Source organism: Salvelinus alpinus, chromosome 36 (genome assembly GCF_045679555.1).
Source record: "Salvelinus alpinus chromosome 36, SLU_Salpinus.1, whole genome shotgun sequence".
NCBI classification, from domain to species: Eukaryota; Metazoa; Chordata; class Actinopteri; order Salmoniformes; family Salmonidae; genus Salvelinus; species Salvelinus alpinus.
The window spans coordinates 16,912,715-16,924,520 of NC_092121.1; the positions used below are offsets into that span (position 1 = coordinate 16,912,715).

At 42.8% G+C, this 11,806-nt stretch overlaps 1 protein-coding gene across 1 annotated transcript; it reads left to right on the forward strand.

The window, feature by feature from the left end:
* The first annotated feature begins 1,219 nt into the window (after nucleotides 1-1,219).
* LOC139565105 (prostaglandin E2 receptor EP1 subtype-like) lies at nucleotides 1,220-11,093 on the forward strand. The gene is made up of 2 exons (XM_071385191.1): nucleotides 1,220-2,169; nucleotides 2,423-11,093. Exons 1-2 carry the CDS (start codon nucleotides 1,255-1,257, stop codon nucleotides 2,684-2,686), a joined length of 1,179 nt encoding a protein of 392 aa, XP_071241292.1. The 5' UTR covers nucleotides 1,220-1,254; the 3' UTR covers nucleotides 2,687-11,093.
* The last annotated feature ends 713 nt before the right edge of the window (nucleotides 11,094-11,806 follow it).

Below are 11,806 nucleotides of genomic sequence, written 5' to 3' on the forward strand. Positions count from 1 at the left end.
ATCGGGAGAGAGGGGCTTCGAGACAAGTCTCTAGCCAGAGCCCGGACTTGAACCCGATCAAACATCTCTGGAGAGACCTGAAAATAACTGTGCAGTGATGTTCCACATCCAACCTGACAGAGCTTGAGAATATCTGCAGAAAAGAATGAGAGAAACTCCCAAAATACAGGTGTGCTAAGCTTGTAGCGTCATACCCAAGAAGACTTGAGGCTGTAGTCGCTGCCAAAGGTGCTTCAACAAAGTACTGAGTAAAGGGTTTGAATTCTTATGTAAATATAATATTTCAGTTTTTTATATATAATAAATTAGCAAAAAATTCGAAAAACCTGTTCTTGCTTTGTCATTTTGGGGTAATGTGTGTAGATTGATGAGAGGGGAAAATGTAATCAATTTTAAAATAAGGCTGTAATGTAACAAATTGTGGAAAAAGTCAAGGGGTCTGAGTACTTTCCGAAGGCACTGTAAGTGTTTGGATATGGTTCCTGAAAGGGCACAGAGGCAAAGAAAGTGCCAGGCAAGTTCCCATTAGTGTCTCATTACAGACTTTTCAGTGCAATCAGGGTCTGTTCTAATGCAAAGTTAAAATCCTCAAGAGTCCTACACAGACCACCTGTCACTATTATAATCACTCAATGTGCCTCCTCAAAGTGAAGCATACAATGCTCGTAATCACACAAGTGCACTTGAGATATCTAGGAGTTTTGTTAAATTAAATTAGTAGTATGATATGTTATGAATTCTAGCTAGATGGCTAACGTTACCTAGGTTAGGGGTTAGGGGTAGGGTTAAGTTTAGGAGTTAGGTTAAAGGGTTAAGGTTAGGGTTAGGGGAAGGGGAAGGGTTAGCTAAAGGGGCTATGGTTAGGGGCATGCTAAGTAGTTGCAAAGTAGCTAAAAAGTAGTAAGTAGTTGAAAAGTTACTAATTAGCTAAAATGCTAAAGTTGTCCGTGATGAGATTCAAACTAGCAACCTTTGGGTTGCTAGACATTTGCGTTATACACGCACCCATCCACCCCAACTTAAGTAATCATCTGTCTTATGTACCCATACCAAACGTAACGTATGATACAAATGTGTGTGCCCTGGATTTAAATGTACTATGTTTCATCTAGTCTATGAGACCAGGCTGGATTACATAGATCTAATACGCAAGTACTGTTTGCTTACAAACGTTTGAACCAGTCTTCAACTTAATATCTCTCATTCTTTGCAGATGGCATTGAAGCTGAATACTCCTTGCTCCTCTATGACATCATGGCTACAGTCTCTGCCCCCTCCTCTCCCTCTGTCCTCCACCACCTCCTTGAACTCAACTTCTCCTCCTGCCCCTGTCCATCCATCCAGACCCTGAATGCCACCACACTGCCACCCCCCATCAACCCTCCCTCCTTTGGATTGTACTGTTTCACCATGACCCTGGGTGGCCTCTCCAACCTAAGCGCCCTGGGCATCCTGGCCAAGTCCTATGTACGCTTCAGACATCGGGCCAAAGCTCCGTTCCTGCTGTTAGTGGGGGCTCTACTGCTAACCGACCTGGCTGGTAATTTGATCCCTGGTGCCTTTGCCCTCCATCTGAACCTGGGTCAGAGTCGGAGGCACAGGGTGGCTGCAGGAATACGTGACACCACCGAGCCTACCGGGATGTTCTGCCAACTGTTCGGTGCCAGCTTGGTGTTCTTCGGCCTGTGTCCTCTATTACTGGGCAGTGCCATGGCCGTGGAGCATTGTATGGGCATTACCCAGCCCCTTCTCCACTCTGCCCTGATCACGGTGGCCCACATGCGTCTGGCTGTCCTCCTGCTGTCCTCCCTGGCCCTGCTGCTGGCCGGGCTCCCCCTGGTGGACGTGGGTAGTTACACAACCCAATTCCCTGGTACCTGGTGCTTTCTGACAGTCCACGGGCCGCTCTCCACGGACGCCAGCCTGGCCCTCACCTTCTCCGGCCTGGGGCTCACGGCGCTCAGCCTCTCCCTGATTTGTAACACCCTGAGAGGGCTGGCTCTGCTGCAGGCCAGGCTCAGCTCCCAGGGCATCAGGACAAACACTACAGCAGCACCAGGACGATATGGAAGAACCTCCTCCTCTCCCCTACGCTCGCTGGATGTAGAGATGATGGCCCAGTTGACAGTGATCACGATGGTGTCCTGTGTGTGCTGGAGCCCCTTTCTAGTGAGTAGCTAGCGCCTCCACTAACATTTGACCTTGTTTATACTGTAGATGGTTTGACATTGGTAGCTTGCTTATCATAGACAAGGCTTTTGCTTGTTTAAACACAGACACATAAGTGTTTCTAAAATGAATAGTAGATTACAACATATTCACCTCATGGATTCAGGCCCACCTCATATACAGTGTGCCTTTCAGTGACCCACAGTGGCTTTTATGTCCCTAACATAGTGGCTTTTCTGTCCACCATCCCCAGATCTCCATCTCTCTGCTGGTGGGTCAGTTCTGTCGCGGCGGGCGAGGCTCCAGCCACACGGTACGTCAGTCAGAGAAGCTGGTTCTGTTGGGCCTCCGCATGGCCACCTGGAACCAGATCCTGGACCCCTGGGTCTACATCCTGCTCAGACGGGCTGTGCTACGCAGGGTCTTCCGTGTCCTCCAACCAGACTCCAGGTCCACCCTGACACAGAGCAGCTCCTGCACTACAGCCTCACGCAGACAGGGGATCGGACTACACTGACCCATGAATGTGTGTAAAGATATTCCCATTTGTGGATACACTCTCTGTGATGAACTGAGTGAAGAGAAAACTAAAAAACACCAAGTGAAACAGGTTTGAGATGCTGCACATCGATGCATAGGCCTACAGTACAAGAATGTGGACATATACTCATAGCAGAAGAGCAGTTGGCAATCATGGGATAGTCAACTCATAAACACATTAGAGATGTTTCACTTAGTTTGGTGACCTGTAAACACCTGCAAGCTTTTCAGTCTCTAATTTGTACTACTGTATTTGTGTTGAAAAGCTTGTAAACAGAGAAGAAGAGGCGAAGCGAGAGGGTTTACTCCGCCCAAAATCTTTCCATGAAAATAAGACCACGAATTGAGGAATTTTTTAATGGTCAATGAGAGTGTCAAAATTTGGTCAACAAAAAAATGTATTTGCTAATTTGCTAAGTGAGGCTTATTTGATCGAATATACGTTTTGTAATGGTTAGGTTATCACACGTGGCATTTCGGCAACTTTGAAAAAAAGTAATTTAAATCAGAGTTATGCCTGTTGTTCACACGCTTTTTCTGCCCTCTCATTGGCTAGAATGGTCCCACCTGATCTCGCCTCCCACACCTGCTTTCCATCTTTGAGGACATGTATTTCCATTGTTAGATCGACCACTTGACTGTCTTGTCAATATAATAGATCATCTTTGTTGTAACCCACCAGACTGTAATGTTTATGTTCACTTTAAATGGCCGCATGGAATTGCTTCATTGTGATTCAAAATAAACAGGTGCTCCTTCACAAAGTTTAATTTCAACATTTGTAGAACCAATTAGGCTACTGTAGGGGTCAAAACTATTTGACTCATAAGGAAAGTATAGCTTACCTGAGTGCCTCTGTATGACAAAGTAGAGAAAAAGATCAGGGATTTTTTTCATCACACACATATATCGTTTCAGTAGGATATCTGTATACAGTACACAGTATTTGTCTGAATGTGATTTAATATTCTCAATTTGTAGCAGCACCTGCAATCATTGGTCAACTGGATGAAGTGAACCTGAAACAGGCGGGTCAAGAGGCGGATTCCCCTTCGTCATCATAACATCGGCCAATGGGATTGAGTCGGTAATTCGATGAGGAGCTAATGGCTGAGTTCACAGAGAAAGGACGATACTATTTGGGCGGTGCTGTTGGTGGTCGTCGCAATGCAATAACATTCAATATGGAGTACATAGTACTGTGATTCTTATATTTCGGCTACTACAAATAGATAAGTATCCATTAACTGTCTAGTCATTCCATCATTTAGTGAATCTGTTTCGGAATTCTTTAGAGCGCGTAGGCTATGTATTTGATGCATTGTTACATGAGAGGCGTTGTTCTGATAGTAATTTTGTGCGGTGACAGTTAAACTGTCAAACTGTTGTAACATTTAGATACGTATTAATGTAGCAATATTTCAAATGATAAATGTTATCCTTGCAACGAACTCAACAGCGTGTGGTGGCGATTCTAATTTGTATACAAGCCTGGTAGTGGCTAAAGCGCTATTGAACGTTTTGTAGAATACTCGGTTAACTTACTAGGTGAAAGGTTAGGGACATCGCTCTCAAATAGTTCGTCGTCGGGTCGTGTATAAGAGACTAGGCCTACGCTCTGTAGGCAGGTAAGAGACTAGGCCTACGCTCTGTAGGCAGCGCTGCATTATATGATAACATTTTTGCACAGTGCATTTTAACTAGCCTGCCTAAAACAACAAATAAATCATGGTTCTAACACCAACTATACAGTATGTAATCCTATAAGCCATGCTATAAGGTCGAGGCTACCTCGCATTTCACTGTTGAAATTAGTCAAGTTAGGTAGTCATTTACAGTCAAGTTAGTCATTTTTATAAGAGAGACTGGTCCAAAAGGGGTGGGTATAATTTGTGGAACGTTCCAACAGGAATCCGTTCCAAAAACTCCGTAAATATCAAGGTTGCCAACAAAAAACGCATACAGTCGTATAACAGTAGAATGACATACCGGGTAGGGAGTGAGCTATGTAATTACGTGTTTCACTCTCCACGTTTATTCGGAAAAATGTCTCTTCGTTCTGCTAGCCTCCACCATTTCTCGTTCGTTGGTTTAGTTATTATTTCCGGTGTTCCTGCATTTGCCGGTGAACTCTGTTGCGCCTCAATTAGGGAATCGCTGTGGTTGAAATGTAACTAATGACCGCTAGTCCCAGTATTTTTGTAGCTAGGTGGCTTGTACACAATTGTTACCGATGATACTGTATATACCTACTCTTACTACAGAAACATGCATTTTGCCAAGTTCTCTCTGTGTTAATCCTGTTTCCCAAATATAGCAGGTAACTTGTGTCTGTCGATGTTGTTGAGTTCATCTTGCCTAGTTAAATAAAGATTAAATAAATTAGAACATTTAAAATATATACTTTGACCTATTTCAGGTAACCCCAAGATGCTTGATTCACTACACCTGCTTTTGAATAACTTTCCAGTCGTTTTTGCTTTACATTGCGACTTTTGAACGTCTGTTTATTGGACATATATATTAGTGTCTAATAAAAAAGAGCAACTTATGTAAAGCATCCTATCTGTTTTAAGGTTATAGTGTGTGTGTATATGTGTGTGTAGTGTAGGTCCTCTTGATGTCCACTAGGTGTCAGCACAGCTTCAATAATGTCACACCAGGTTCACAACATGTTTTCATGTGTCACAAATCAAATTGTATTTGTCACATGCGCCGAATACTACATGTGTAGACCTTGCAGTGAAATGCTGAAATTAAGCCCTTAACCAACAATTTAGTTGTAAGAAAAATAAGAAATAAAAGTAACAAATAATTAAAGATCAGCAGTAAAATAAAAACAGCGAGCCTATATACATGGGGTACCGGTACAGAGTCAATGTGTCGGGGCACCTGTTAGTCGAGGTAATTGAGGTGTTCCTTTCAAGTCCAGTGGTGTAAATTACTTAACAAAAATGTATTTAAACTACTCCACTACATTCCGTTTATATCTGTTTTTTTTTGTATCTGTACTTTTACTCTTTCTGTTTCTTTACAACATTATATTTTACTTCACCACATTTCTAAAGAAAATAATATTTTTTTTACTCCATACAGTTTCCCTGGCACCCAAAAGTACTTTTTGCATTTTGAATGCTAAGCCGGACAGGAAAATGGTCCAATTCACACACTTATCAAGAGAACATCCCTACTGCCTCTGATCTAGCAGACTCACTAAACACATGCTTCGTTTGTAAATTATGAGTGTTCCCATGGCTATTTCTTAAATAAAAATACAAGAGAATTGTGCTGTCTGGTTGGCTTAATATATGGAAGGTCAAATCATTTATACTTTTACCACTGATACTTAAGTATCTTTTAGCAATGACATTTACTTAGTATTTTACTGGGTGACTTTTACTTGAGACATTTTCTATTAACATATCTTTACTTTTACTCAAGTATGACAATTGGGTACTTTTTCAACCACTGTTCAAGACGTTTAGCACCCAATATCCAACATTCACTTGGTGGCTTGAAGTAGGAGTGCTGAACTAGGATCTGTTTAGCATTTGTGAGTAGAATGAATAACATTACTTTGACGGGGGGTGGGGGGTAGTGATTCCAGTTCAGCACTCTTAGCCTGAGACATTTCATAAATGCGTACAGAGGAGCACTTTTTTACAATCAGCTTTGCCTAGATCATTCTGACTCAGTTGTCTCTGGAATAAGATTATATGGACAGGGGTGGGTTTGATCATAGATCAGCACTCCTACTCAACACCAGTTGCTGTACCCTAACATTTTATAATCCAATTTCCCTTGCTGTCTATGTCCTTCCGGAACCCCACCTCAACATTGTTCTGTCAAGGCAACAAAAGCAAGTTGGCATGCTCTTGAAAGGAATTTAACTCACAACCTCTCCTTTGGGAATTCACCACCATAACTACTACTACAACTATTTTTAAACTATCTTAACATGTGGCTTTCTTCAGGGGGACCAAGACTAGGAACACCTTTGAATGGTCTACAAAGAATGGCCCCAGGTAAAAGTTGGCTTATACAGAGTATGGTTGTATTGTTACTCCACAGCATAGTATGTTATCACAACTCTATTGAAATTACATTTGAAACAAGGTGTCACTTCATTCTTGCTATTTGATGGGAACTAGCCCCTTTTCCCCTACATACCTCTTGTTTGCTCTTTCAGGCCCACAAAGGCAACACGAAAGAAGTTGCTACATTAACTGTTTCTCTGGGATTTGAACTCTCAAACTCTGGCTTGGGAAGCATCCACCATGGTTCGGGAAGCAGACGTCATAACCACTACTCTAGCAGACAGACATAGACTAAATATTAAGGGGTACATGAAAATGCACACATCAAAGACAACATTTCAGAGGTTGGAGAATGGCGTGGGGGCTTGTACTTCTTGGGTCCACCAACCGTTCCTCAATCTTCTTCTGATGATTACAAACATAGATTATGAATCTTCAAAACCTACACTATAGGATGGATGTGTTTAGGAACGGGGGACGAAATTCAAAAGGGACGTGTTTCCAATTACCAGCAAATAAACCCTAGAAATGTTAATTAAAAATCTTAATATTGGAACTTTGTCACTTCATTTGCCTACTACTGTCTATAAGCTATCATGACATGTGGGTTTTTTCTTGGGGACAAGGTATCGGAACGCTTTTGAATGGTCTACAAAGCATGCCCCCAGGTCAAAGTTGGCTTTTTGCAGACATTGTTACTCCACGACATAGTATGTTATCACAACTCTATTAAAAGGACATTCTATACAAGGTGTCACTTCAGTCCTTCTATTTGATGGGAAATAGCCCCTACCCCCCTACACACCTCAAGTTAGCTCTTTCATGCCAACAAAAGGCAACATCAGAAATGTCTCTCTAAAAATTGCTCTCCTCAGATTTGAACTCTCAATCTCTGGTATGGGGAGCAAACACCATAACCACTACTCTACCAGACAGACAGAGAATAATTGTTAAGGGCTACTTCAAAATGCACACATCAAAGACAACATTTCAGAGGTTGGAGAATGGCGTGGGGGCTTGTACTTCTTGGGTCCACCAACCGTTCCTCAATCTTCTTCTGATGATTACAAACATAGATTATGAATCTTCAAAACCTACACTATAGGATGGATGTGTTTAGGAACGGGGGACGAAATTCAAAAGGGACGTGTTTCCAATTACCAGCAAATAAACCCTAGAAATGTTATTTAAAAATCTTAATATTGGAACTTTGTCACTTCATTTGCCTACTACTGTCTATAAGCTATCATGACATGTGGGTTTTTTCTTGGGGACAAGGTATCGGAACGCTTTTGAATGGTCTACAAAGCATGCCCCCAGGTCAAAGTTGGCTTTTTGCAGACAAGGTTTGTATCAAATGCAAATGAAGGTTTATTGTTACTCCATGACATAATCTGATACCACAACACTATTGAAATGACATTCTTTACAATGTGACTTGAGTCTTTCACTATTTTTTAGCCCTTCCTCTGACACCGCCTAGTATATACAGTAGGTCCTGGATGGCAGGAAGCTTCTACCCAGTGATGTACTCGGACATAAGCAATCAAATTTTATTCATAAATCCCTTACAACATCAGCCTATGTCACAAAGTGATATACAGAAACCCAGCCTAAAACCCCAAAACAGCAAGCAATGCAGATGCACGGTGGCTAGGTAAAACTCCCTAGAAAGGCAGGAACCTAGGAAGTAACCTTGAGAGGAACCAGACTCTGAGGGGTGGCCAGTCCTCTTCTGGCTGTGCCGGGTGGAGATTATAACAGAACATGGCCAGTCCTCTTCTGGCTGTGCCGGGTGGAGATTATAACAGAACATGGCCAAACGTTAATAGATTACCAGCAGGCTCAAATGATAATATTCACAGTGGTTCTAGAGGGTGAAACAGGTCAGCACCTCAAGAGTAAATGTCAGGTCCGGGATAAGGTAGCACGTCCGGTGAACACGTCAGGGTTCCATAGCCGCAGGCAGAACAGTTTAAACTGGAGCAGCAGCACGACCAGGTGGACTGGGGACAGTGTGATCAGGCCAGGTAGTCCTGAGGCATGGTCCCAGGGCTCAGGTCCTCCGGGATAGAAGGGAGAGGGAGAGAGTGAATTAGAGGGAGCATACTTAAATTCACACAGGACACCAGATAAGACAGGATAAATACTCCAGGTATAACTGACTGACCCTAACCCCCCTACACAAACTATTGCAACGTAAATACTGGGGCCTGAGACAGAAGTGATCGGGAGACACTGTGGCCCCGTCCGACGATACACCCTCAGTAGCGCCTTACGGTCCGATGCCGGGCAGTTTCCATACCAGGCGGTGATGCAACCGGTCAGGATGCTCTTGATGGTGCAGGGGTATATTTGAGGATCTGGGGACCCATGTTTTCAGTTTCCTGAGGGGGGAAAGGTGTTTTCATGCCCTCTTCACAACTGTGTTGGTTTGTTTTGACTATGATAGTTCGTTGGGGATGTGGACACCAAGGAACCTGAAATTCTCAACTTCAGGCCTGTCCATGTTAATGGGGTCATATTCTGCCCTCCTTTTCCTATAGTCCACTATCATCTCCTTTTGTCTTGCTCACGTTGAGGGAGAGGTTGTTGTCCTTGCACCACACTGCCAGGTCTCTTACCTCCTCCCTATAGGCTGTCTCATCGTTTTCGGTGATCATGCCTAACACTGTTGTCATCTGCAAACGTAATGGTGTTGGAGTTGTGCTTTGCCATGCAGTCATGGGTGAACAGGGAGTACAGGAGGGGACTAAGCACTCACCCCTGAGTGGCCCTAGTGTTGACGATCAGCGTGCCAGATGTGTTGTTGCCTACCCTTACCAACTGGGGGCTGCCCGTCAGGAAGTCCAGGATCCAGTTGCAGAGAGAGGTGTTGAGTACCAGGGTCCTTTGCTTAGTGATCAGCATTGTTGGCACTATGGTGTTGAATGTTGAGCTGTAGTCAATCAACAGCATTCTCAGAGGTTATCCTTTTGTCCAGATGTGAAAGGGTAGTGTGGAGTACAATAGAGATTGCATCATCTGTGGATCTGTTGGGGTAGTATGGCAATTGGAGTGGGTCTAGGGTTTCCGGCATGATTGCTTTATGTTAGCCATTACTAGCCTTTCAAAGGACTTCATGGCTACCAATGTGAGTGCTACGATGCGGTAGTTATTTAGGCAAGTTACCTTTGCTTTCTTCGGCACAGGGACTATGGTGGTCTGTTTGAAACATGCAGGTATTACAGACTCGGTCAGGGAGAGGTGGAAAATGTCAGTGAAGACACTTGCCTGGTAATCAGTCTGGCCCCGCCTCTTTGGGAATGTTTACTTGTTTTAAGGTCTTGCGCACATCGCCTATGGAGAGCGTGATCAGACATTCTTCCGGAGCAGCTGGTGCTCACATGCATGCTTCAGTGTTGCTTTGCTCGAAGCGAGCATAAAAGGCTTTTAGCTCATCTGGTAGGCTCTCATCACTGAGCAGCTTGTGGCTGGATTTCCCTTTGTAGTCATGAATATTTTTCAAGCCCTTCCACATCCAACAAGCATCACAGCCGGTGTAGTAGGATTCAATCTTAGTCCTGTATTTACGCTTCAGGAGGTGTCTCTGACTTTTCTTGAATGGGCCAGCCAAAACCCTGACTTGAACCCAATCTAACATCTCTGGAGAGACCTGAAAATAGCTGTGCAGCAACGTTCTCCATCGAAATTGACAGAGCTTGAGGATCTACAGAGAAGAATGGGAGAAATTCCCCAAATACAGGTGTGGCAAGCTTGTAGCATCAGACACAAGGCTGTAATCACTGCCAAAGCTGTTTCAACAAAGTATTGAGTAAAGGGTCTGAATACCTATGTAAATTTAATCACATTTTGATTTAATAAATTTGAAATAATTTCTTAATGTCACACCCTGATCTGTTTCACCTTTCTTGTGATTGTCTCCACCCCCTCCAGGTGTCACTTATTATCCCTAGTGTATATATATATTGTCTTGTATGCATTTCAAGGCAACCAGCATTTTCCCTTACTCCTGCTTCTATTCTCTTTTGCTAGTCCTCACGTTTTCTGGACTCCGTACCCGCCTGCCTGCCCTTACCTCAAGCCTGCCTGCCACTCTGTACCTCCTGGACTCTGAACTGGTTGACATTTTGCCTTTCCACGACCATTCTCTTACCTAGCGCTTTTGGATTGTTTAATAAATATCAAGACTCAAACCATCTCTCTCCCATGTCTGCATCTAGGTCTCGCCTTGCTCTTATACTAAACCTGCTTTTGCTTTTACATTGTTTGCTATTGTGTGTATATTGGTGAGAACCAATGTCATCAATTGTAGAAGGCTGTAACGTAAATAAATGTCAAACAAGTCAAGGGGTCTGAATACTTCCCGAAGCACAGTAAAAATATATAAGTCACCTTGTACCAAATATTTTTTTTACCATATAGTTAAATTCAGAAATGGTAGGTTGAGACTAATACAGTCAGGATAGTATAACTTATCCCATCATCCAACACAGTCTCACATTCAATTCGTGCATATATGTACAAAATGTATTTCAGCAGATTTCGTGCGTTTTTGTGCGTTTTCGTCTGGCTTAATTCGTGAGAAAAGACACGAATTGATGTGCTTCTTAATTCGTGCGAAAAGACACAAATTTAACCAGTAGGCTACACAAGCCTTTGCAACAACCATATAGACGCGATAATTAGTATTTCATTTTTGTTCTTCTTAATGGCTGATTCAACGTCATGAATATACAGAAATGTTGTCTTTGTTTAACCATGTTTTAAAATGTGTCGTTGTATGCCTATATGTACTGTTTTAGACTTGCTGAACAGAATTTGAGAAAAGACGCACATTTACGTGCAACTTAATTCGTGGGAAATATTGTTTTATTAATGCCAATGCTGTTTTCTGTGCTTGAATTCGCTTAATACTTTGGATATGGGTGCACTTGTAATCAGAACGCCTTTTCGTCATGTAGGCAACCATACACGATTTTCTTCATAACCCATTTAATATTTCGTGGAGCCTAAATTACACCATTTTCTTCATAATGCATGTATTACATGTTAATGTA